This window comes from Salvelinus alpinus, chromosome 4, assembly GCF_045679555.1.
Source record: "Salvelinus alpinus chromosome 4, SLU_Salpinus.1, whole genome shotgun sequence".
Lineage (NCBI taxonomy): Eukaryota > Metazoa > Chordata > Actinopteri > Salmoniformes > Salmonidae > Salvelinus > Salvelinus alpinus.
This window is the reverse complement of record NC_092089.1, coordinates 83,610,026-83,635,149: the sequence shown is the minus strand read 5'-3', so window position 1 is coordinate 83,635,149 and position 25,124 is coordinate 83,610,026. Positions and strand designations below refer to the sequence as shown.

The 25,124-nt window shown below is 43.5% G+C and overlaps 2 protein-coding genes across 4 annotated transcripts in view; both read left to right on the top strand.

The window, feature by feature from the left end:
• Positions 1-6,232, top strand: part of LOC139574565 (cytoplasmic FMR1-interacting protein 2) — a 46,756-nt gene extending 40,524 nt beyond the window's left edge. For all 3 annotated transcript variants that reach the window (XM_071399273.1, XM_071399271.1, XM_071399272.1), the window contains exons 28-30: positions 2,371-2,609; positions 2,826-2,973; positions 3,945-6,232. In XM_071399273.1, the coding sequence (XP_071255374.1) occupies positions 2,371-2,609; positions 2,826-2,973; positions 3,945-4,112 (555 nt within the window). In that variant the 3' untranslated portion in view covers positions 4,113-6,232. The remainder of the gene's footprint in view (positions 1-2,370; positions 2,610-2,825; positions 2,974-3,944) is intronic.
• Positions 6,233-6,443: 211 nt separating this feature from the next.
• On the top strand, positions 6,444-23,063 carry LOC139574564 (hyaluronan mediated motility receptor-like). The gene is made up of 20 exons (XM_071399270.1): positions 6,444-6,580; positions 7,069-7,173; positions 7,361-7,407; positions 11,075-11,152; positions 11,489-11,677; positions 12,093-12,179; positions 12,488-12,599; positions 12,773-12,838; positions 12,933-13,006; positions 14,802-14,875; positions 15,075-15,442; positions 15,652-15,788; positions 15,909-16,144; positions 17,642-17,758; positions 18,320-18,520; positions 18,664-19,884; positions 20,173-20,239; positions 20,438-20,614; positions 20,841-20,985; positions 22,731-23,063. The coding sequence occupies exons 1-20, from the start codon at positions 6,535-6,537 to the stop codon at positions 22,742-22,744; spliced, it is 3,561 nt and encodes a 1,186-aa protein (XP_071255371.1). The 5' UTR covers positions 6,444-6,534; the 3' UTR covers positions 22,745-23,063.
• Positions 23,064-25,124: the final 2,061 nt, after the last annotated feature.

The following is a 25,124-nucleotide window of genomic DNA, read 5'->3' as shown; positions in this document are numbered from 1 at the left end:
CTACCTTCTTGTCATCACCATCCATACCTCATCACCTGGCTCTCTACTCTACCTTCTTGTCATCACCATCTATACCTCATCACCTAGCTCTCTACTCTACCTTCTTGTCATCACCATCCATACCTCATCACCTAACTCTCTACTCTACCTTCTTGTCATCACCATCTATACCTCATCACCTGGCTCTCTACTCTACCTTCTTGTCATCACCATCTATACCTCATCACCTAGCTCTCTACTCTACCTTCTTGTCATCACCATCTATACCTCATCACCTGGCTCTCTACTCTACCTTCTTGTCATCACCATCTATACCTCATCACCTAGCTCTCTACTCTACCTTCTTGTCATCACCATCCATACCTCATCACCTAGCTCTCTACTCTACCTTCTTGTCATCACCATCTATACCTCATCACCTGGCTCTCTACTCTACCTTCTTGTCATCACCATCCATACCTCATCACCTAGCTCTCTACTCTACCTTCTTGTCATCACCATCCATACCTCATCACCTAGCTCTCTACTCTACCTTCTTGTCATCACCATCTATACCTCATCACCTGGCTCTCTACTCTACCTTCTTGTCATCACCATCCATACCTCATCACCTAGCTCTCTACTCTACCTTCTTGTCATCACCATCCATACCTCATCACCTAGCTCTCTACTCTACCTTCTTGTCATCACCATCTATACCTCATCACCTGGCTCTCTACTCTACCTTCTTGTCATCACCATCTATACCTCATCACCTAGCTCTCTACTCTACCTTCTTGTCATCACCATCCATACCTCATCACCTAGCTCTCTACTCTACCTTCTTGTCATCACCATCTATACCTCATCACCTGGCTCTCTACTCCACCTTCTTGTCATCACCATCTATACCTCATCACCTGGCTCTCTACTCTACCTTCTTGTCATCACCATCTATACCTCATCACCTGGCTCTCTACTCTACCTTCTTGTCATCACCATCTATACCTCATCACCTGGCTCTCTACTCTACCTTCTTGTCATCACCATCTATACCTCATCACCTAGCTCTCTACTCTACCTTCTTGTCATCACCATCTATACCTCATCACCTAGCTCTCTACTCTACCTTCTTGTCATCACCATCTATACCTAATCACCTAGCTCTCTACTCTACCTTCTTGTCATCACCATCTATACCTCATCACCTGGCTCTCTACTCTACCTTCTTGTCATCACCATCTATACCTCATCACCTAGCTCTCTACTCTACCTTCTTGTCATCACCATCTATACCTCATCACCTGGCTCTCTACTCTACCTTCTTGTCATCACCATCTATACCTCATCACCTGGCTCTCTACTCTACCTTCTTGTCATCACCATCTGTACCTCATCACCTGGCTCTCTACTCTACCTTCTTGTCATCACCATCTATACCTCATCACCTAGCTCTCTACTCTACCTTCTTGTCATCACCATCTATACCTCATCACCTGGCTCTCTACTCTACCTTCTTGTCATCACCATCCATACCTCATCACCTAGCTCTCTACTCTACCTTCTTGTCATCACCATCTATACCTCATCACCTGGCTCTCTACTCTACCTTCTTGTCATCACCATCTATACCTCATCACCTAGCTCTCTACTCTACCTTCTTGTCATCACCATCTATACCTCATCACCTGGCTCTCTACTCTACCTTCTTGTCATCACTATCCATACCTCATCACCTAGCTCTCTACTCTACCTTCTTGTCATCACCATCCATACCTCATCACCTGGCTCTCTACTCTACCTTCTTGTCATCACCATCTATACCTCATCACCTAGCTCTCTACTCTACCTTCTTGTCATCACCATCTATACCTCATCACCTGGCTCTCTACTCTACCTTCTTGTCATCACCATCTATACCTCATCACGTGGCTCTCTACTCTACCTTCTTGTCATCACCATCTATACCTCATCACCTGGCTCTCTACTCTACCTTCTTGTCATCACCATCTATACCTCATCACCTGGCTCTCTACTCTACCTTCTTGTCATCACCATCTATACCTCATCACCTAGCTCTCTACTCTACCTTCTTGTCATCACCATCTATACCTCATCACCTGGCTCTCTACTCTACCTTCTTGTCATCACCATCCATACCTCATCACCTAGCTCTCTGTCCTGACCCACAGCCATTAGACAGTTTCCGCAATCTTGGTTTGAAATGTAGAATTTGAAAGGGCAGCCATATTGGCACCAAAGTTCCAAGACAATTACAATTACTTTCCCTATTTGATCTGCTCCTCCTTACTCCCTGTTCTCCTTCCTCTCCTAATGTATCCTTTCCTTCTTCTTTCCTGTCCTAATGTTTCCTTTCCTCCTCTTTTTCAGCAAATAGCTATAGCCCGTGAGGGGGATCTGTTGACCAAGGAGCGTCTTTGCTGTGGCCTGTCTATGTTCGAGGTGATCCTTACGAGGATCCGTAGTTTCCTGCAGGACGCCGTGTGGCGAGGCCCGCCCCCCACAAACGGCGTGATGCACGTGGACGAGTGTATGGAGTTCCACCGCCTCTGGAGCGCCATGCAGTTTGTTTATTGCATACCTGTCGGCACTCACGAGTTCACCGCAGAGTGAGTTACTGTAGGGGGCATGGCAGTGTACACACACACTCACACACAGTAACAATTTAGTTACTGTAGTCCTCTCAGGGCACCAAAGACTTTACTGCAGATATACAGTAATAGATAAACCCATCAATCAAGCTTGATTTGTAAAGTGTTTTCTACAAATACAAAGTACTTACTAAGTTAGTAACAGCAAGCCGTCCCTGTGCGTGTCCTCTGCAGGCAGTGTTTTGGTGACGGGCTGAACTGGGCAGGCTGTTCCATCATCGTGCTGTTGGGTCAGCAGCGCCGCTTCGACCTGTTTGACTTCTGCTACCACCTGCTCAAGGTGCAGAGGCAGGACGGCAAGGATGAGATCATCAAGAACGTGGTGGGTACACACTGACGCTACGCACACATCTACACACTTTTAACCAGCATGCTAGCACAGAAATAAGAAGGGATCTAGGGCACAGGTGGTGGTGGCACCTTAATTGGGGAGAAAGGGCTCGTGGTAATGGCTGGAGCGGAATCAGTGGAATGGTATCAAATACATCATGGTTTCCATGTGTTTGATGCTATTCCATTAACTCCATTCCAGCCATTATTATGAGCTGTCCTCCCCTCAGCAGCCTCCACTGATTTAGGGATATGTCAACTGCTGGTGATTTTTTTAAATTTTTATTATTATTATTATTATTTTATTTTTTTACGAGAAAGATATATATGAGGAGAGGAAGCTCATCATCTTTGTGGCAAGTTCTTGGCTACTACAATCCTGGTCTGTGGTTTTAATTCTATCATACGATTCAAACCCTCCCTCCCTCTCTCTCGCTATCCCTCCCTCCCTCTCTCCCTCTTTCTCGCTATCCCTCCCTCTCCCTCCCTCCCTCTCCCTCTCTCTCTCTCACTATTCCTCTCTACCTCTCTCTCTCGCTATCCCTCCCTCCCTCTCTCTCTCTCTCTCTCTCTCTCTCGCTATCCCTCTCTCCCTCTCTCTCTCTTGCTATTCCTCTCTCCCTCTCTCTCGCTATCCCTCCCTCCCTCTCTCTCTCTCTCGCTATCCCTCCCTCTCTCTCTCTCTATCCCTCCCTCTCTCTCTCTCGCTATCCCTCCCTCCCTCCCTCTCTCTCTCTCTCTCTCTCGCTATCCCTCCCTCTCTTTCTCTCTCGCTATCCCTCCCTCTCTCTCTTTCTCTCTCGCTATCCCTCGCTATCCCTCTCTTTCTCTCTCGCAATCCATCTCTCGATATCTCTCGCTATCTCTCGATATCTCTCTCCTTCTCGCTATCTCTTTCTCTCTCTCTCTCTCGCTATCCCTCCCTCTCTCTCTCTCTCTCTCTCTCTCTCTCTCTCTCCACAGCCGCTGAAGAAGATGGCTGATCGGATCAGGAAGTACCAGATCCTGAACAATGAGATCTTTGCCATCCTTAACAAGTACATGAAGGCTGTGGAGACGGATAGTTCCACCGTGGAGCATGTCCGCTGCTTCCAGCCACCTATACACCAGTCCCTGGCCACAACATGCTGAGAAGAACACACACGCTACATACACACACACACATGCTACACACACAAGCCACACATGTCCCACGCACACACACAGTACAAATACACACACACCAACCCAAATCATCACCACACACTCTGCCTTTCTTTGGCCTTGTACTCAGACTCTCAGAGCCTTAGGATTCCAGAGTTCTGTATGACTGTACACCATTTTGGCATCAAATATTCCATACCAATGACATTCCAATTTGCATTCTAAAATGCAGCTGTCTTGGAACTTTTGGTGGCAACATGGCGTCCATTAAAAAGTCTAAATCTCTGAACTCTGAATATGTTTGGCCCAAAACCACAGTCTAGTTTTAGAGTTGTGGGTTTCAGATGTTAGTTTTTCTGTTCTCAACCCATGTGACTCTCACACCCAGCATGCCTTCTCCTGTCCCGAGAGATATATGTCACATGGATGGCCTCAGTAACACACAACTGCCAATCCTGAGTGGTTACAGATCTGCAGTACCACTCTGCTTCCCCTCTAGTCACAATTAACAGTCTATCAGATATCTCTGAGAAACCATTTAGTGAGCAACAACAATCAACCTTCATAAAAGATGATAGATATGCTGGAATAATCTCCAAAACCTCAACGCATACAAATAATCAGATTCTGAAATGACCTATAACCTGAGATTATTATTTTGTAGATTACATATGAAAGCAAACCTAATGGCCATTTATTGAATTGCTTATTGAAGTCCACACGGGTGCTAAGTATTATGATGATACTTAATAACACCAATGTCATCAGTGTAATTTCCCCCCATATCATCCATGATATGATCATCGCACAAGTCAACGAATGAATTCATGAATCCCAGAAGCTAACACAGAGTGCCCCAAATGGCACCCTATTCCCTATATAGTGCACTACTTTTGACCAGCGCCTACAGGGCTCTGGTCAAAGGTAATGCACTATATAGAGAATAGGGTTCCATTTGGATGCAGCCCACATCTCCCTGGACATACCCAAGCATAGTAAACCAGTGTCATAGGAGTAGTTAGCCTCACCTCACCTCTTCTTCCCTCACACAACCCTACTGTTTCATAACAAGGACACTTGACTGCATAACAAGGACACTTGACTGCTTTTCTGAGTTGCTTTTATTTATTTTTACCCATATTTTGGGGGGTTTTAGGCTCTGAGTATATTTTTATTCTGTTCCATTGTAAATTTCACTGTTGAACTAAAAAGAGTAGTTTAGAGTGTTGTAATTGTTATTGTTTTTAATTAATTATTGATAATTACATTTTTCATCCTTGGTATAACTAGCCTCTACTGATGAGAAACCTCACCTACTGTCTTGTCAGTCTATTGAAACGTTTTTATATTCTGTATGTGCGCTTAATAGTGTTATTGTTTATCATTTTACAAATTATTGACATCATCTGCACTAATGTGTTTTATTTTAGTTTTTTTCTGTAATAAAACATTAGAAATACTTCTTGATTGTAAAATAAAAAAGAGGCCAGGATGATGTTACTGTATTAGATTTGTTCAGAGAGTGAATGGGACCAAGCTAACTCCTGTAGAGTTCATTCCCTCCTATAGAAGAAGAAATAAAGGAATCAAGTAGTTGCCTTTTTCCAGTTTAGGTACGAATTACACACCAGAGATGGAGAAAGGGCCATTTCCTAAATGTATTCACTATTGTTTGACTTTTTCCCCTTTAGCTTAAGCAGTGTTATCAAAATATTTTGTCCCAGTTTTTTATTCTTATGAAGGAAAATGATCGTTACGTCAATGAAGGGGCAACCACATTTTCTGTTTATTTTTTTGTAATGGTTCCAATGGTCCTTTTTGTATTATTTATTCACACAACTACACCTTTATTGTTCATTGAATGGGTGAATATGTTGATAAGTAAAAGTTATCAATGCATCATTTTCGAACCTTTTAGCATGAAAAGAAAGCGATATATTGTCATTACGGATACATTTGTGACCTTAGGTTTTTGTTCATGATATTGTTGTACAAGTGATCATGTTTTGAAATACAAAAATGAGAAAATAAAGATGTACAACGAATGGTCCTGCAAAGGGAAATTAAATTGTTGTATTTCCATTAAATAAATGTCTAACTGAAATTTATTAAGAATCATGTATGACCGTGTACATTGTGATTTAAAAAATACTGTAATAACATTTGAATATAGCCACAGTGAAGGAGGGGCCAGTGGGCGCTGGCGGAAGTCTAGTTTCCTCTGCCCTGATTGGTTAAGTATGTGTCGTCTCTTTTCCGATTGGTTATGACGTAGGTAGTTTTGAAATTTCAACAGCGGCTCGGTTTGTGTTGTTTTGCATTTGGAGCGCTGCTTTGGCTCTCGTGACTAGCTATAACTTAATCTGCAGCTACCGATTTTCTAGTGAACTATTTCTTCCAAACCTAAACCATGTCTTTTTCAAGAGCTCCAGTGAAGCGATTTAATGAAAATATCGGTAAATTAAATCATTGATCATGATTTAATTGAGCGAACCTAGCCAACTAACTTAACGTGTTGCTTTTGCCTAGTTGCTTTAACTATACAGTTAATATAACGTTAGCTCTGATCTAGCTAACGTAGCTGTCCAACAATATTTTGTATAACATTGTTTACTAGCTAGCTAACTTATTGTTGATTTGGTAACTAGCTAGTGCAGGACTGTCTAGGAATGTCTAACCTTACTCAGATTCAAGCAAAGGGCAAAATATCCATGTCGTTTACGTTAGCTACATGCCATTACATGTTAGCTAGCTAATTAGATAACGTTACTTATGTTGATAGCCAGCCCACAGCGTTTACACAGGCAGCCCAATTGTACTATTTTTCTCACTAATTTGTCTTTTTGACCAATCAGTTTTTTTTTACAATAATTTAGCAAAATATGGGAATTGGGCTACCTGTGTAAACGCAGGCTAAGTCTTGTTTTCAACATGTTTTGTTCAGGCTGCGCCCCAGCACCCGGCACCTACGAGCTGAAACCAGGAGAGGTGAAGGGAACTGCCTCTTTCCGCCGGTTAGAGCGCTTCAAACTGCTCATGGCCAGTGATGGTGAGTTTAACTGTCAAACAACTGAAGTTTTAGTCAAAAAAATACCTCATACTATTGACAATAGATCTATATTTAAACATCTATGATTAGACTGTCATTCAACCTAGATGTGTTTTTACTTTCTACACCATTCTAATTTCCAAATTCCCCTTCCCTCCCAATATCCTACCACCATCTCCTTTTAAAGATGTGCCCATGTCACCTGTGCGTAGGACCATGTCTGTGGATGGTCTGGTAAGTTGGTGTTCACATAATAATCACATTGTCCCTGGTTGGCACAGCCACATCATCAAGATAACCTTGAAGTACTGGGGTCTATTCATTAGTCGGATTCCGTTGCAAAATGTTTTGCAATGGAAAACCTTTACTGTTTTTTTTATTTCACCTTTACATTTAAGTCATTTAGCAGACGCTCTTATCCAGAGCGACTTACAAATTGGTGCATTCACCTTATGATATCCAGTGGAACAACCACTTTACAATAGTGCATCTAACTCTTTTAAGGGGGGGGGGGGGTTAGAAGGATTACTTTATCCTATCCTAGGTATTCCTTAAAGAGGTGGGGTTTCAGGTGTCTCCGGAAGGTGGTGATTGACTCCGCTGACCTGGCGTCGTGAGGGAGTTTGTTCCACCATTGGGGTGCCAGAGGAGCGAACAGTTTTGACTGGGCTGAGCGGGAACTGTACTTCCTCAGAGGTAGGGAGGCGAGCAGGCCAGAGGTGGATGAACGCAGTGCCCTTGTTTGGGTGTAGGGCCTGATCAGAGCCTGAAGGTACGGAGGTGCCGTTCCCCTCACAGCTCCGTAGGCAAGCACCATGGTCTTGTAGCGGATGCGAGCTTCAACTGGAAGCCAGTGGAGAGAGCGGAGGAGCGGGGTGACGTGAGAGAACTTGGGAAAGTTGAACACCAGACGGGCTGCGGCGTTCTGGATGAACGCCGCAGAATTTATTTAAAATTTATTTAACCAGGTAGGCCAGTTGAGAACAAGTTGTCATTTACAACTGCGACCTGGCCAAGATAAAGCAAAGCAGTGCGACACAAACAACAACAGAGTTACACATGGAATAAACAAACGTAGAGTCAATAACACAATAGAAAAGTCTATATACAGTGTGTGCAAATAGGTAAGATTAGGGAGGTAAGGCAATAAATAGGCCACGGTGCCGAAGTAATTACAATTTAGCAATTAAGCACTGGAGTGATAGATGTGCAGAAGATTAATGTGCAAGTAGAAATACTGGGGTGCAAAGGAGCAAGAAAAATAATAATAAGGGGATGAGGTAGTTGGATGAGATATTTACAGGTGGGCTATGCACAGGTGCAATGATCTGACAGCTGATGCTTAAATTTAGTGAGGGAGATATGTGTCTCTAGCTTCAGTGATTTTTGCAATTCGTTCCAGTCGTTGGCAGCAGAGAACTGGAAGGAAAGGCAGCCAAAGGAGGAATTGGCTTTGGGGGTGACCAGTGAAATATAACTGCTGGCGTGTGTGCTACGGGTGGATGCTGCTATGGTGACCAGTGAGCTGAGATAAGGCGGGGCTTTACCTAGCAAAGACTTATAGATGATCTGGAGCCAGTGGGTTTGGTGACGAATATGAAGCATGGGCCAGCCAACGAGAACATACAGATCGCAGTGGTGGGTAGTATATGGGGCTTTGGTGACAAAATGGATGGCACTATGATAGACTGCATCCAATTTGCTGAGTAGAGTGTTGGAGGCTATTTTGTAAATGACATGGCCGAAGTCAAGGATCAGTAGGATCCAGGGTATGGTAGGATGTGAATACAGTGGAGGTAAACCTAGTCATTGAGTGATGATGAGAGAGGTTTTGTCTCTAGAGACACTGTTTAAACCAGGTGAGACCACCGCATGTGTGGGAGGGGGATCAAAGGGGTCATATTGAGCAGGGCTGGAGGCTCTACAGTGACATAAGACAATTTACTCGAGGAAGCAAACATAATGAAACAGTGAGCGACCTACCTGAAATTGTACTTGATCAATTCTAGTTTTCCTTGCAAAACGATTTTCGTTTGATGTAAACAGTTTGTTGCAAAATGTTTTGCAATGGAATCCGACTAATGAATACACCCTGGTGCTTTAACTTCTCTAGGGTATGTGGGACGGTAGCGTCCCACCTCGTCAACAGCCAGTGAAACTGCAGGGCGCCAAATTCAAAACAACAGAAATCCCATAATTTAAATTCCTCAAACATACAAGTATTTTACACCATTTTAAAGCTACACTTGTAAATCCAGCCAAAGTGTCCGATTTCAAAAAGGTTTTACGACAAAAGCACACCAAACGATTATGTTAGGTATGAGCCAAGTCACAGAAAAGACAGCCATTTTTCCAGCCAAAGAGAGCAGTAACAGAAAGCAGAAATAGAGATACAATTAATCACTAACCTTTGGTGATCTTCATCAGATGACACTCATAGGACTTCATGTTACACAATACATTTATGTTTTGTTCGGTAAAGTTAATATTTATATAAAAAAATCTGAGTTTAGGCGGGACGCTACTGTCTCACTTGGCAAAAAGCCTGAGAAAATGCAGAGCGCCATATTCAAATGAATTACTATAAAATCAAACTTTCATTAAATCACACATGAAAGATACCAAATTAAAGATACACTGGTTGTGAATCCAGCCAACATGTCAGAATTCAAATAGGCTTTTCGGCGAAAGCATACGATGCTATTATCTAAGCTTAGCACCATAGTAAACAAAAGAGAGAAAACATTCCAACCCTGCAGGCACGACACAAAACGCAGAAATAAAAATATAATTCATGCCTTTGACGAGCTTCTGTTGTTGGCACTCCAATATGTCCCATAAACATCACAAATGGTCCTTTTGTTCGATTAATTCCGTCGATATATATCCAAAATGTCAATTTATTTGGCACATTTGATCCAGAAAAACACAGGTTCCAACTTGCTCAAACGTGACGACAAAATATCTCAAAGGTTACCTGTAAACTTTGCCCAAAAAATTCTAACTACTTTTGTAATACAACTTTAGGTATTTTTTTAAGTTAATAATTGATCAAATTGAAGACGGGATGATCTGTGTTCAATACAGGATTAAAACCAACCGTAGCATGCCTTCTGGTCATGCGCTTCTAATCTAACAGGACACCTAGAGTGACGCGACTTCAAGATGGCCGTATTTCTTCATTACGTAAAGGAATAACCTCAACCAATTTCTCTAGACTGTTGACATCGAGTGGAAGCCGTAGGAACTGCAAGCAGGTCGCTTAGAAATCTGGTTTCCCAATGAAACCTCATTGAACAGAGAGTGACCTCAAAAAAAAAAAAAATCTGAATGGTTTGTCCTCGGGGTTTCACCTGCTAAATAAGTTCTGTTATACTCACAGACATGATTCAAACAGTTTTATAAACTTCAGAGTGTTTTCTATCCAAATCTACTAATAATATGCATATCTTCTTTGGATGAGTAGCTGGCAGTTTAATTTGGGTATGCTTTTCATCCAAATGTGAAAATGCTGCCCCCTACCCTAGAAAAGTTAAAGGAATAGTTTCAGATTTTGGCAATGAAGCCCTTTATCGACTTCCCCAGTCAGAAACTCATGGATACCATTTTTATGTCTCTGTCCAGTATGTATGAAGGAAGCCAATGCTTAATAGTGTTAGCACAATGACTGAAAGTCTAGCATGCTAGCTGTTCCCATAGACTTCCAGTCATTGTGCTAATGCTACTTAGCAATAACACTAGTTGGCAGCTTCCTTCAAATTCAATGCAAAGACAAAAAAATTGTATCCATGGGTTCATCTGATGGATAAAAAGCTTAATTGCCAAAATCCTGAACTGTCCCTTGAATCCTAATGCAATGGCTCTCCTTTGCGATTAATTCGTCCGTTCCTCCTTCACCCAGGTTGACGGGTCCATGTCAAAGAAAGACAAGAGTGGCCTATCGATGCAGATGAAACAGCAGAAACTCCTGGAGAAGGAGGTAGTATAGTTATACAGACTGGTTTGAGGAGCAAATATGTATTGTCTGTCGCAATAGCATACATACATTGTCAGTGTTACCAGTTGAAGAACAAAAAAATTGTGACAAAATTGATCATTGATGTGGCCAAGTTTCAGTTATCACAGCAGCTGTGATCTACCTTAATGCATGCCTTCATTCTTCAATCTAACACACTAACCACCACCGCTGCTGCACCAGGGAGCGGATCTAACCGTAAAAGCCTTGGTTTCATGCATGTTCACATTAGAAGCCTCCTCCCTAAGTTTATTTTATTCACTGCTTTAGCACACACTAACCGTCTCCTCCCTCCTGTAGATCCGCTCTCTGGTGCAGCAGCGCGGGGGGCAGGACAGGCGCCTGGTAACCCTGGAGGAGGAGCTGAGGAAGGTGAAGGCCAAGCTGTCTTCTGTGGTCAGGGAGAAGACTGGTCTGGCAGCTAACTTCACCACCCTGGAGAGACAGCTGGCTGAGCTCAAGAAGACTAACGAGTTCCTCAAGAACAAGGTAATGTGGTGTTTGATGGTACAATCAAGAGTTGGCATGCTCATCTCAATGGGCTGCTTTTCCACTGATTTGGTCTAATCCTGGAATTAAAAGCTATTTCAATGGAGAATCTCCATTAAGAATTATTTTTAGTCTTGGACTAGGCTTAATCTGTGTCTGGGAAACCGGCCCAATAGTCTTAAAGCAAAAGTCTTTAGCTGCAGGGTTAAAAAGGTGTAAACTGGTTATGGTTATAGGTTATGTGTCATCTGGGTCTAGTTGACAAAACAATACTTCCACCCTGCTATCGGGTATGACCCTAGCTTGTCCAATAACAATGGGTACTACCCTAGCTTGTCCAATAACCAATGTTCACATTTTCTGTTTGTACCTTGTTTTGTAAATGTCTGACTGTGTTGTCGTTGTGTTCCTCTAGGTTTCTGCAGACACCACTAAGAAGAGATTCCAGTCTATGTCTATGGAGCTGATGGAGGCAAGAAACAAACTGGATGTCAAGGACAAGGTACGACACCTGGGACACGTCGGTAGTACGCAGCGTTTTCGTATATTCACATTGAAATACGCTATGAAGAATAAGTTAGGTCTGCTCTATTCATCGCATTTCTATCTGCAATGTTTGGCTACTGAAAGTGTCCCTGTTCACACACCATTCACTATCCTGTCTGTATAGTGGTGTTTGCCTTGCGTACATCTCGCTCTAAATCAAATTGTGTGCTGATATTGGGTTTTTGTTCAGGAGCTGTGTTTCCTGCATGTGTAGTGTCTCTGAGCAGTGTGGTTGGTTGAGTGACATTTGTGTTGTCCTATAAGGAGCTGAGTTTCCTGCAGATCAGTACAGAGGGCCAGGTGAAGTTGCTGGAGACAGACCTGGAGGCAGCCAGAGCTACACTCACTGCCCTGAGGGAGAGGAACGAGGACCTGGGTGAGACCACCTGACCTCACTGACACAGCATCGTTAGCCTGCCTAGTTATTATCAATCAATTAAACGTTATAAACAGCACATTTATTTATAAAATGTTTAGTTCAAAGTGCTGCGCCTCTGAGAAATATTTTTTTAAATATATTTTTTGAAATGTAATGTTTCGTTTTCACAGAGGACCTCCACCACGACACCAAAGTCCACAACGAGGAGCTGGTGAATGAGATGGGTACACTGCAAGGTAAGTAGTTTGTCTCTGTGTGTCCATTGTCCCATCGTTTTCTGTATAATTAGGTAGCATCATTCTAACAATGTTCTGTATCCCTGTCTCTCAGCTGTGATCCAGGAGCTGAGAGAGGAGGTCAGTGTTCTTCAGGGTTACCTGGACACAGCCAACGACCACATCCAGGTATAAACATATACTGGTCACCGAGGAAAGAAACATCTATCTAGTGTATCTATCCTATCTACAGTTGAAGTCAGAAGTTTACATACACTTAGGTTGGAGTCACTAAAACTGGTTTTTCAACCACTCCACAAATTTCTTGTTAACGAAGTATAGTTTTGGCAAGTCAATTAGGACATCTACTTTATGCATGACACGAGTCCTTTTTCCAACAATTGTTTACAGACAGATTATTTCACTTCTAATTCACTATCACTAATTCAGTGGGTTAGAAGTTTACATGCACTAAGTTGACTGTGCCTTTAAACAGCTTGGAAAATTCCAGAAAATTATGTCATGGCTTTAGAAGCTTCTTATATGCTAATTGACATAATTTGAGTCAATTGGAGGTGTACCTGTGGATGTATTTCAAGTCCTACCTTCAAACTTTGCTTGACATCATGGGAAAATCAAAAGAAATCAGCCAAGACCTCAGGAAAAAAAATTGTAGACCTCCACAAGTCTGGTTCATCCTTGGGAGCAATTTCCAATGCCTGAAGGTACCACGCTCATCTATACAAACTATAGTATGCAAGTATAAACACCATGGGACCACGCATCCATCATACCGCTCTGGAAGGAGATGCGTTCTGTCTCCTAGAGATGAATGTACTTTGGTGCGAAAAGTGCAAATCAATCCCAGAACAACAGCGAAGGACCTTGTGAAGATGCTGGAGGAAACGGTTACAAAAGTATCTATATCCACAGTAAAACGAGTCCTATATCGACATAACCTGAAATGCCGCTCAGCAAGGAAGAAGCCACTGGTCCAAAATCGCCATAAAAAAGCCAGACTACAGTTTGCAACTGCACATGGGGACAAAGATCATACTTTTTGGAGAAATGTCCTCTGGTCTGATGAAACAAAAATAGAACTGTTTGGCCATAATGACCGTCGTTGTGTTTGGAGTAAAAAGGGGGAGGCTTGCAGGCCGAAGAACACCATCCCAACCACATCATGTTGTGGGGGTGCTTTGCTGCAGGAGGGACTGGTGCACTTCACAAAATAGATGGCATCATGAGGTAGGAAAAATATGTGGATGTATTGAAGCACCATCTCAAAACATCAGTCGGGAAGTTAAAGCTTAGTCGCAAATAGGTTTTCCTAATGGACAATGACCCCAAGCATACTTCCAAAGTTGTGGCAAAATGGCTTAAGGACAACAAAGTCAAGGTGTTGGAGTGGCCATCACAAAGTCCTGACCTCAATCCCATAGAAAATTTGTGGGCAGAACTGAAAAGGCGTGTGCGAGGAAGGAGGCCTACAAACCTGACTCGGTTACACCAGCTCTGTCAGGAGGAATGGGCCAAAATGCATCCAACTTATTGTGGGAAGCTTGTGGAAGGCTACCCGAAACGTTTGACCCAAGTTAAACAACTTAGTCATTGCTACCAAATACTAATTGAGTGTATTGAATCTGCGGACCCACTGGGAATGTGATGAAATAAAAGCTGAAATAAATAATTCTCTACTATTATTCTGACATTTCACATTCTTAAAATAGTGGTGAATCTAACTGACCTAAGAAAGGGAATTTTTACTAGGATTAAATGTCAGAAATTGTGAAAACTGAGTTTAAATGTATTTGGCTAAGGTGTATGTAAACTTCCGCCTTCAACTGTATCTATCCTAACACCATACTGTTTACTGAAGGAGAAATGTGTATGGAGAAACTACTTGAATAGTCCATGATCGTGCTTACATCGGGGTGTGGAAATTATAATTTAGATGTTATAACATGCTGTTATGTCTCCTTAGGACCTGCGTATGAAGCTTCGTAAGAAGACAGAGATGGAGAACAGCATGTCTGAGTCTCAGCACGAGAAACTGGGGTGAGCAAATGCACATCTCTTCCCTGAACAACTGCTTTCAGAATAATATAAATGAATGGCTTTATTTGTGAAGAATGCTGTCCTCTCGATCTCTTCTTATGTGTCTCTGCTTTGAAATTGATGACATCAGTTTCCTAATTGTCTTGGTTGACATGCAAAACAAAAAAATTTGATCTCATGCCATGTCCTTTTCTCTCAGTCATCTTGAGCAGAAACTGGAGCAGTGCACCGCGGAGCTCCGGAACTCTCAGAACATTCTCCGTCAGAAGGAGGAGGAGTCAGAGAAAGGTCAACAGGACCTGCAGGCTTCCCGGGATGCTTTGAAGGAGACCGAGAAGCTTCTGGAGCGGCGAGAGGCGGAGCTGACATCCTCCCAGAAGGTATTGGGAGAGATAGAAACACAGATGCAGCGGGCCAACCAGGAAGTGTCTGACTCCCAGAGGGCAGTGCGGCAACAGGATGCGGAGGTAGTGCATCTGAGGGAGGTGCTGAGGAGGACAGTGGAGGAGCTGGATGAGAGAGTAGCTCACCTGGGAGAGAAGTGCAAAATCCTGGAGGAGGAGAGAAGTAAACAAATACATACAGCATTACTCCCTAATTATAATACTGACATACCCTAAACTAATGGGAAGAATGGGTCTAATGGGAACTTATCTTAAGCAGATTTATCAGCAATTGTCAGGAATCAGGAAGAGTCAGGGTTTAGGAGAAATGTCTCCAGGTTGCTGTTATCAGTGTGGGCTCTATACCAAGTGTCTGTGTGTATCTGTCTTTAGGTAGGGGCCAGGGGAGAGTGGAGGAGCTGACTGCAGAGCTGAGCCTCCTGCAGGAGAACTGGAGGAGTGAGAAGGAGGTGCAGGAGCAGCTGGCGCAGACACACACCTCCCTGGCTGAGGAGCTGAAGAAGGAAAAGGTTAATGGTGTTGGGGGTGACTTGGCTCCAATATGGCCCCCATTAAAATCCTACATCTGACTGCAGAGTAGAATACTCACCTCCACTACTTACTGGTTCTGTGTCTCTCTTTCTCCCCAGGAGCGTGCAGCCTCCCTGGCCTCGGGGCTGGAGAGAGTTAGGGAGGAGACCGAGGACGAGAGGAAACAGTTGGAGGATGAGTTGGAGGAGGCTCTAGTGGAGCTGTCGGCTCTGGAGTTGCAGGAAGAGAGGAGGGAAGAGGAGGAGAAGAGGAGAGAGGAGGCCTTACAGAGTTTTCAGCTGGAGAAGACAGAGATGGAGAGGGAACTGACTGAGACCAGAGCACTGCTTGAAAGGTGAGGAGTGGGGGGGTTTTGGAAGCGGGGGAAGTAGAACTAAACAGAGAATGAATGAATGAAACGGGCTCTGTCGGCTTTGAAATAGTGTTTAAATATAATAAGTATCTTAATAATAATAATAAGTATCTTGACTGGAGTTGTCGTGGAGTTTAGCTGCAGTCAGACTGGACTCAATCATTGATCTTGTATCCCAAATAGTTACTCATTATGCAGGGATTTTTTAGCCATCAAATAAAATGCATTATTATCATTATTATTGCTACCATAGAGAATCAGACATAAATGTAGGCTTCACTCTGCCTATTGGCTTCTTTGCATATTCAAGTCTGTCTCAAAAATACAGCACTGCCCCTTTAAGGCTCTCCTGGAGGATGGTTAGCCACCATTCATAGCCTATAAAATACTGCAACATTACAATTACAACCAAATACTTTGTCTTCATAAAATAATTACCTCATTCAATTAATCAGGGGTCAAATTGCTATGTTAGGCTGCTTCTAAGCAAGATAACTAATTAAGACATGCTTATCTATAACCTTGTAAGGCAAAAATATTCTATGGGAATGATTATCACTGAATGATGAAAACATTGGAATAAAGCAGGCTAATGCAGTTGAAGGCATGTCACATTTGTTGCTTACTGAAACTCCCAAAGTCACCCAACTGTTAATAAATGAAAGCAATAGCCGCGTGTGGAATAGAGGGTCCTTTCACCACTGTATTGATTGAGACAGCGTCATCGCTCTGCTATGGGACGAGCGTTGGGCCACGGGGAGCGTTGGGCCACGGGTACTCGTCTTGACTAAATCAATCAATGTCAGATTTTGGTTGTCATTGAATCTCCGTTTTGGATATTTGCTTACAATTCGGTTGAGAAAATGTTGGCGGAAGTGAATGCTCATTATCATCTTTAGTCTAGTTTGCTCATCTCAACGAGTGGATTATTTTCCTCTTCACTAGTGTAGTAGCCTGCTCCCAACCAAACACCCATGACTTTTGTTTCACCGAATCGCCGTAATTCTCTGGCTGGGCTAATAAGTGGAGGGGGTACAGCCCTTCTGTTTGTTGGTTCATCTATCACTGATCAGAAACCTTCAACGCCCTACGCCTGCTCCCTAATAGGCTTAGAATTTATGCCTGGGCGTAGCTCATAGCAACCGGCCCTGGTGATTTGAACAAGATACAATACAGTTGTACTCTAATGCGGTCTGCAGAAATAGGGAGAACAGCTACTAAAACATCCATCCAGAGAACGATCTGATCCTATTTCTGATCTGCAAGAAAGTTTCATACTGGGATTTTTTTTTTTTTTTACTTTTCCATTCGGACAATTTAAATCTATATTCTGCTTGCCCGACAATTTTTATTTACTTGTCCCGGGCAAGCGGACAAGTGTTAATGTCGACCCCTGTTATATGATCAAGATTAGGGATAATGCACCTCACCTTTGCTCAAACTGCTCCTTTCAATGGTGTGCGTTACATCTCCTTCCAGGAGGAGCAGTGACGTGGAGGCGTTGGAGAAGGTGCACTGTGCTGAAACGAGGAGGCTGCAGGAGGAACACACCGCCTCCCTCAGCAAGATAGGACACATGGCCACTGAACTGGAGAGGTACGGAGTTGACCCTGCCCTGTTGTCCAATACAAATGTGCTTAAAGGGACCCTTTGTCTTTCACTCTCCTTTCACAAGGAAAAAAGTTTCACTCTTGTTTCACTAAAGTTATCTTTTGACAGATGGAAAAAATGCTGTTTCAGATGTTAAGTGAACTGTGCCTTTAACTTTGGGGTAAAGTATTAGCAGTCATGGCTCTGTAAAGGCAATTTGTATGGTCAATCCAGAATCTGCAGTGTCAGTACAGCATTTACGGACCGTTCAGGACAGTCATACTTCTTGTGCTTCGTGGAGCTGAGCTGTTGTGAATGAAGTTGTCAAGGAAGTGCGTTTGTTTATACAGGATATACCGCCCCCACCTACCGTCAACCAATCATGCGGCGCTATACAGAGCCCTCAGCATTGTTACAAAATTTGGGAGGAGAACGGTATCGCCGTACGGAACTTGATTTGGCCTCCTGAGCCTCCACAATTGTCACACCCTCCGTACAGAGCCTCCGCACTCCGGATCGAGCATAAATGGGCTTTAAGACATCAAAATTTGTATTTTGTTCTACCAGCACCAGACAGGCCCTGAAGGGAGCAGAGGAGAGGAGTAGAGCGCTGGAGGAGGAGGTGGAGAGGGTGACTAAGCAGATGGAGAGAGTGAATCAACAGGAGGAGGAGGAGGTGGAAAAGCTGAGGGAGGAGATGGAGGAGGAACAGGAGAAGCGTCAAGCTAACCAGCAGGTTCAGGAGAAAGCCAGAAAGGAGTATGCAAGGTGAGCTCATCCTAAGGCTTCTCATTATCTGGTGATTGAATGTGCATGTTGATGGGATTTTGACTGACTCTCCCCCCTCTGACTCTTTCGCCCTCCATTCTCTCTCTCCCCCCTCTCCATTCTCTCTCACCCCCCATCTCTAGAATTCTGTTCGAGGTACAGACACGTCTAGCTCAGAGAGATGATGAAATGAAGAAGGCTGAGGAGGTGTTGCAGAGACAGCTGCAGGAGGAGAGGATGGAGAAAGAGGAGGTGCAAAGGCTATTTAAGCAAACTAAAGAGGGGGTGCAGAGGCTACTGGAGCAGGAGAAAGGAGAGGGGGATGTGCAGAGGAGAGAGTTGAAGCATGGGATGTCAGAGGAGGTGGGGGGGCGAGCGAGCCTGGTGGAGGGGGTAGAGGAGGAGAAGCTAACTCTTCAGTGCTTGGTAGGGGAGGTGGAGAAGGAGAAACTGAACCTTCAAAACCAGTTGGAGAAGATGGAGGACCAGGTAAAGAAATATCTGCCATCTCTAGAGAACCACATGAAGGAGGTAGAGAAAGAGAGGGATGATCTGAAAACAGTAGTGGTGTTTGAAATAGACAAACAGAGCCTTCAGAACCAGGATAAACTGATGGAAGAGAACGTTTCTCTCCAGAGCCAGGTGGATGTGGTGGTCCAGGAGGTTTCTCTCCAGAGCCAGGTGGATGTGGTAGTCCAGGAGGTTTCTCTCCAGAGCCAGGTGGATGTGGTAGTCCAGGAGGTTTCTCTCCAGAGCCAGGTGGATGTGGTAGTCCAGGAGGTTTCTCTCCAGAGCCAGGTGGATGTGGTGGTCCAGGAGGTTTCTCTCCAGAGCCAGGTGGATGTGGTAGTCCAGGAGGTTTCTCTCCAGAGCCAGGTGGATGTGGTAGTCCAGGAGGTTTCTCTCCAGAGCCAGGTGGATGTGGTAGTCCAGGAGGTTTCTCTCCAGAGCCAGGTGGATGTGGTGGTCCAGGAGGTTTCTCTCCAGAGCCAGGTGGATGTGGTAGTCCAGGAGGTTTCTCTCCAGAGCCAGGTGGATGTGCTAGTCCAGGAGGTTTCTCTCCAGAGCCAGGTGGATGTGGTGGTCCAGGAGGTTTCTCTCCAGAGCCAGGTGGATGTGGTAGTCCAGGAGGTTTCTCTCCAGAGCCAGGTGGATGTGCTAGTCCAGGAGGTTTCTCTCCAGAGCCAGGTGGATGTGGTGGTCCAGGAGGTTTCTCTCCAGAGCCAGGTGGATGTGGTGGTCCAGGAGGTTTCTCTCCAGAGCCAGGTGGATGTGGTGGTCCAGGAGAAAGTGACTCTCTATTGGGAGATGGAGGAACAGAGAAGAGACTTCCAGAGAATGCTGCTGGAGACTCAAGACAAGAGGTGAGGAGGACCACTGACTGACTGACTGACTGACTGACTGACTGACTTACTGGGCTATGAAGTGCAGGGCCTGTATTCATGAACTGTCTTAAGGTTGTTTCCCTAGTTTTCCCTTTTAGATGAATTAATAAATACAATTGCATGGACAGGTGGGGAACTGATCCTGGATCAGCACCCTACTGAGACTATGAATATAGACCCAGATCATCAAGTAGAAGACAATGGTATTATAAGACAATAGGATAGACTCTAATTACACTGTTCTAACTCTGTCCTTTCCTCTCTCAGTGATGCAGAGACGGAACACTGGAGGAGACAGTACGAGGAGCTCTACGCCAAGGTCAAGCCCTTCCAGGTCAGTCCACTGCTGCGTTGTGGGAAATGTACTTCATCTGAGTGTTATGTTTACTTATGTATTGTCAATGTTCAATTATATTCCCCCATAGAAGTAGTATGAGTAGAAGGGGTCATTGACTTAAACACGGGCCCAATTCACAGTTTTTTAAATTCTATGTTCCCCCATCTCTGCTTCCGGGTTGGTTTGGCCCTGCAGGAGCAGCTGAATGGGTTTGCTGCGGAGCGGGACTCGCTACTGAACGAGAACGGGGCGAACCAGGAGGAGCTAACACGGCTAGCGGACGCCTACGCTCGTCTGCTGGGCCACCAGAACCAGAAACAGAAGATCAGACACGTGGTGAAGCTCAAAGATGAGAACATTTCCCTCAAACAGGTCAGTTTGCTGATTTAAATATAAGCATAGGCTATATTGTTTAAAGTAAAGAAAATATGATTATAGCAACAAATACACTTTAGTTGCCACCAAATTGTGGAGTAGGAGTTTCACCATTATTGTTTTCATATATCCACTTCTTTTAAATCCACGAAGGGACTGGGTGTTGATAAAAGGTTTTTGGGTGTACTACAGTCAGACATGATTGTAAAGTTTGTGTGTGTAGGAGCTGTCTAAGCTGCGTGCCCAGGTGTCCCGTCAGAAGAAGGGAGGCCAGCCCCAACGCAGGGTTGACCCCATTAAAGCCTTCAACAACCAGGACAGCAAGGAGAACCAGCAGCCTTCTGACACACCAGCATTTCCTTTAGCGGGTAATTGACAGCTTTTGGACATTTTATTTTATTTATTATATATATTTTTTTAAGACCTGACAACCGGCACACAAACATTGTTGGATGCATTGTTCGGCAGAAAATATCCAATCACGTCGGCTGCATGGTGGTTGGTTCAAGTTGTCTTTCAATGGCATCACCTCCACTCTGCCTCTGCCTTGAGTTCGTCCTCTCATAGTGGACTTGCAACAACAACTTGGCCCGACCTGTGACACACAGCTGTTTTTTTGCACAGGGGAGAAGTCTTCATGTATTTTATGAATGCTTTTTCTAGTTGAACCTCCCAAGAACTGACAGAAATGTCCACTAATGCCTATTTAACATTGTAAATCAGGCTAGCTACAGATGTAGGATCTTAATTTGCGCCAGGTTGCTATAGCAGGAAAATAATCCTGCAGCAACAGGAAATGTGAGTTATGTGGATTATAATTAATGGACATTCTTTTTGGGGTTGATACATTTTTCGGGAGGGAAAATCAAGTCTGAAATTTCAAAGTGGAAATTGCAAACTTCAGAAGCCATTTTTAAATCTAAAACATACTACCACCACCTGCCAGCCCCCCCCCCCCTCATCGGAGGACAAATTATTATATATTTATTTTTACATTATTTGTGTTTTACGGACATGGTGCCTGTTTTACATGAGTTACCTATTATCAATGTTTCCTCAACATTTTGGGGGCAATGAGCCCCTTTTTTGACCAGAAACTTAAACGTTGTGAGAATTTTGTGCAACTTCCTGCATGCTTTACAGTGAACTCTGAGGCTGTACCCTTACAGTTTTAGACAGTAGCCAATAGGTTATTGGACCATTATGTAGGCCTTCCAGCAAAACCAATGGAGCAAATCCCATAACATTTTCACATGGAAATAGCTTTTGATTTCTATGATATACCCTACATGTGGTGTTCAATGCAGGCCTACATTGCTTGAGACTTACATTATGAAGGGCTTGACATTAATTAATTATTTTGTACTTGGTCTGTAACACCATGGGCCAAATAGGTGACTGTAAATTGTTTTGTGTTGTATGATGCAAGAAACCACTTTACAAAATATAATGAATTAATATTACTATACAGAGCATTAGACAATGTAGACTAGCCCTCTGCATATGGGCTTATTTGCATAGTCAAGCCTGTCTCAAAATACAACACTGCCCCTTTTTATTAAGACATAAGCTTTTTACCTGACTGGCTTTTCAAAGGCAGCTTGAAATGTAGCCTCCACGGTTTGTGGAAGCAGTAACTCCCCATTGCTGACATACTTATCTATAACTGCTAATAACTTGCTAACTAGCAAAGAAAATCAACTGATGTGCACATGTGCGGCTCTGATCTGAAAAGCTAATTCGCTCACAAGTGATTTTAAGACCGCTCGTGTGCTACCCCCAGATTAAATCTTGCAGGGTTAGATTTGTTTTGGTTTGTTGCATTGAAAAGGGGCTGATTTTATATAATTTTGATTCGATCACAGAGTAAACTATATAGTGTGAACTAGTGGGGCGAACTCAGTGAAGTTCAACCTCTCTGGCATCTTTTGACTGGCTGTCCTGGAGGAGGATCGCAGCCACACATGTGCACAGCGTAGAGGGAACATTGCTTATTATGTATGGATACTGTAGATAAATAGCCTATTTGGATAAAACTCTGTAGGATATTTGATCGTCAGAAATTTTCCCCGAAGAAAAATGCTGCAACTAACCCTAATCCTGTCTCTTTCAGGAAACCGCTGTTGAAAGTTACACAGACCGACAATGGCCAGACACTAGTAGAAGGGACCAACTGCCCTGAGTGAACAGGACAAATCATTTCGAGTCATGAGGATGTTGGTGTTTGCAACCCTGAATATGTTTTAGGGGAAACAAATGCCTTTATTTTACCATCCTATAGAGCCATCAGAACCACCGTGTGAATGATATCCGTTTCAGCATGAAGCATGCCCCTGTCGTCTTTCTTTTGCTACATAAGCATTCATATTAAGCACTAAATAAATGTTTTGTTTGTTCAACATAACAGTTTTGTATAATGCAAATACACAGTGCATTTGGAAAGTCAGACCTCTTGACTTTTTCATTTTACCTCCTTATTCTAAAATGGACTCAATTGTTTTTTTTGTTTTTTTCAATCTACACACAATACCCCATAATGACAAAGCAAAAACAGCTTTTTAAAAATAAAAAAACTCACATTTTACATAAGTATTCAGACCCTTTACTCAGTACTTTGTTGAATCACCTTGGGCAGCGATTACAGCCTCAAGTCTTCTTTGGTATGAGGCTACATGCTTGGCACACCTGTATTTGGGGAGTTTATCCCATTCTCTGCAGATCCTCTCAAGCTCTGTCAGGTGGAGGGTCGGTGCCCAGCTATTTCCATGTCTCTCCAGAGATGTTCGATCGGGTTCAAGTCCGGGCTCTGGCTGGGTCACTCAGAGACTTGTCCCGAAGCCACTCCTGCGTTGTCTTGGCTGTGTGCTTAGGGTCGTTATCCCGTTGGAAGGTGAACCTTCGCCCCAGTCAGGTCCTGAGCGCTCTGGACCTTTCATAAAGGATCTCTCTGTACTTTGCTCCGTTCATCTTTCCCTCGATCCTGACTAGTTTCCCAGCCCCTGCTGCTGAAAAACATCCCCACAGCATGACGCTGCCAACACCGTGATTCACCGGGGGGATGGTGCCAGGTTTCCTCCAGACGTGATGCTTGGCAATCAGGCCAAAGAGTTTGATCTTGGTTTCAACAGACCAGGTGCCTTTTGGCAAACTCCAAGCGGGTTGTCATGTGCCTTTTACTGAGGAGTGGCTTCCGTCTGTCCACTCTACCTTAAAGGCCTGATTGGTGGAGTGCTGCAGAGATGGTTGTCCTTCTGGAAGGTTCTCCCATCTTCACAGAGGAACGCTGGAGCTCTGTTAGAGTGACCATCGGGTTCTTGGTCATCTCACTGACCAAGGCCCTTCTCCCACGATTGCTCAGAGTCTTGGTGGTTCCGAACTTCTTCCATTTAAGAATGATGGAGGCCACTGTGTTCCTGGGGACCTTCAATGCTTTAGAAATGTGTTGGTACCCTCCTCCAGATCTGTGCCTCGACACAATCCTGTCTCGGAGCTCTACGGACAATTCCTTCGACCTCCTGTCTTGGTTTTTGCTCTGACATGCAGTCAACTGTGGGACCTTGTTTAGACAGGTGTGTTTGTGCCTTTCCAGATCATGTCCAATCAATAGAATTTACCACAGGTGGACTCTAATCAAGTTCTAGCAATATCTCATGGATGATCAATGGAAACAGAATGCACCAGAGCTCAATTTAGAGTCTCATAGCAAAGGGTCTAAATACATATGTAAATAAGGTATTTCAGTTTTATCTTGAATAAATTAGCCAAACATGTTTTGCCTGTTTTCTTTTTGTCATTATGGTATATTGTGTGTAGATTGAGGAAAAACGTTTTATTTAATCCATTTTAAAGTAAGGCTGATACGTAACAATGTGGAAAAAGTGAAGGTCTGAATACTTTCTGAAGGCACTGTAGATGTTTCAGCTAGAATCATTTTAGCATGACTTATTTTGTGTGTAATCAACATTTTTGGTAGTTTTCTTTCCAGAGGAGGAAACTTCTCTCTTTTTGACTTTGTAAAAAAAATATATATATAATTGTGTTCTTCCAAAATACTGACTCTTCTAAATAAAGCTCAATGTTTGCCCTTCTCCTTCACTCTGAGAGAAGCGGGAGGATTATTTTCAATGAATTGATGTTCCCGAGTGTGTTGTATTCGATAAGGGATCCCAGTGGGATCATCCCACACAGCCTGTTGAAATGACCTTGTTATACCTCGCCAGCCAGGGACCTGTTTATGGTTATTTATGTTTTTTTAACACTTTAAACAAAGAAATTAAATGTATTAAACGTCCCAGGCTTCTAGACTCCTCTACTAGTTTGATTTGACACTACTGTGAATCAGTGTACATCCTAATAAGAGCATATACACTTGTGTATAAACATTAGGAACACCTTTGCAATATTGACTTTGCAATATTGTTTGCCCTCAGAACACCTTCAATTCTTCGGGACATAGACTACAAGGTGTCAAAAGCGTTCCACAGGGATGCTGGCCCAGGTTGAATCC

Excerpts from the sequence above, each read along its gene's own strand:
- LOC139574564 (XM_071399270.1), top strand. The coding sequence starts at position 6,535 with ATGTCTTTTTCAAGAGCTCCAGTGAAGCGATTTAATGAAAATATCG. Across the intron at positions 12,839-12,932 it reads TGAGATGGGTACACTGCAAG|CTGTGATCCAGGAGCTGAGA; the intron begins GTAAGTAGTTTG and ends CCTGTCTCTCAG. Across the intron at positions 15,789-15,908 it reads AGGAGCTGAAGAAGGAAAAG|GAGCGTGCAGCCTCCCTGGC; the intron begins GTTAATGGTGTT and ends CTTTCTCCCCAG.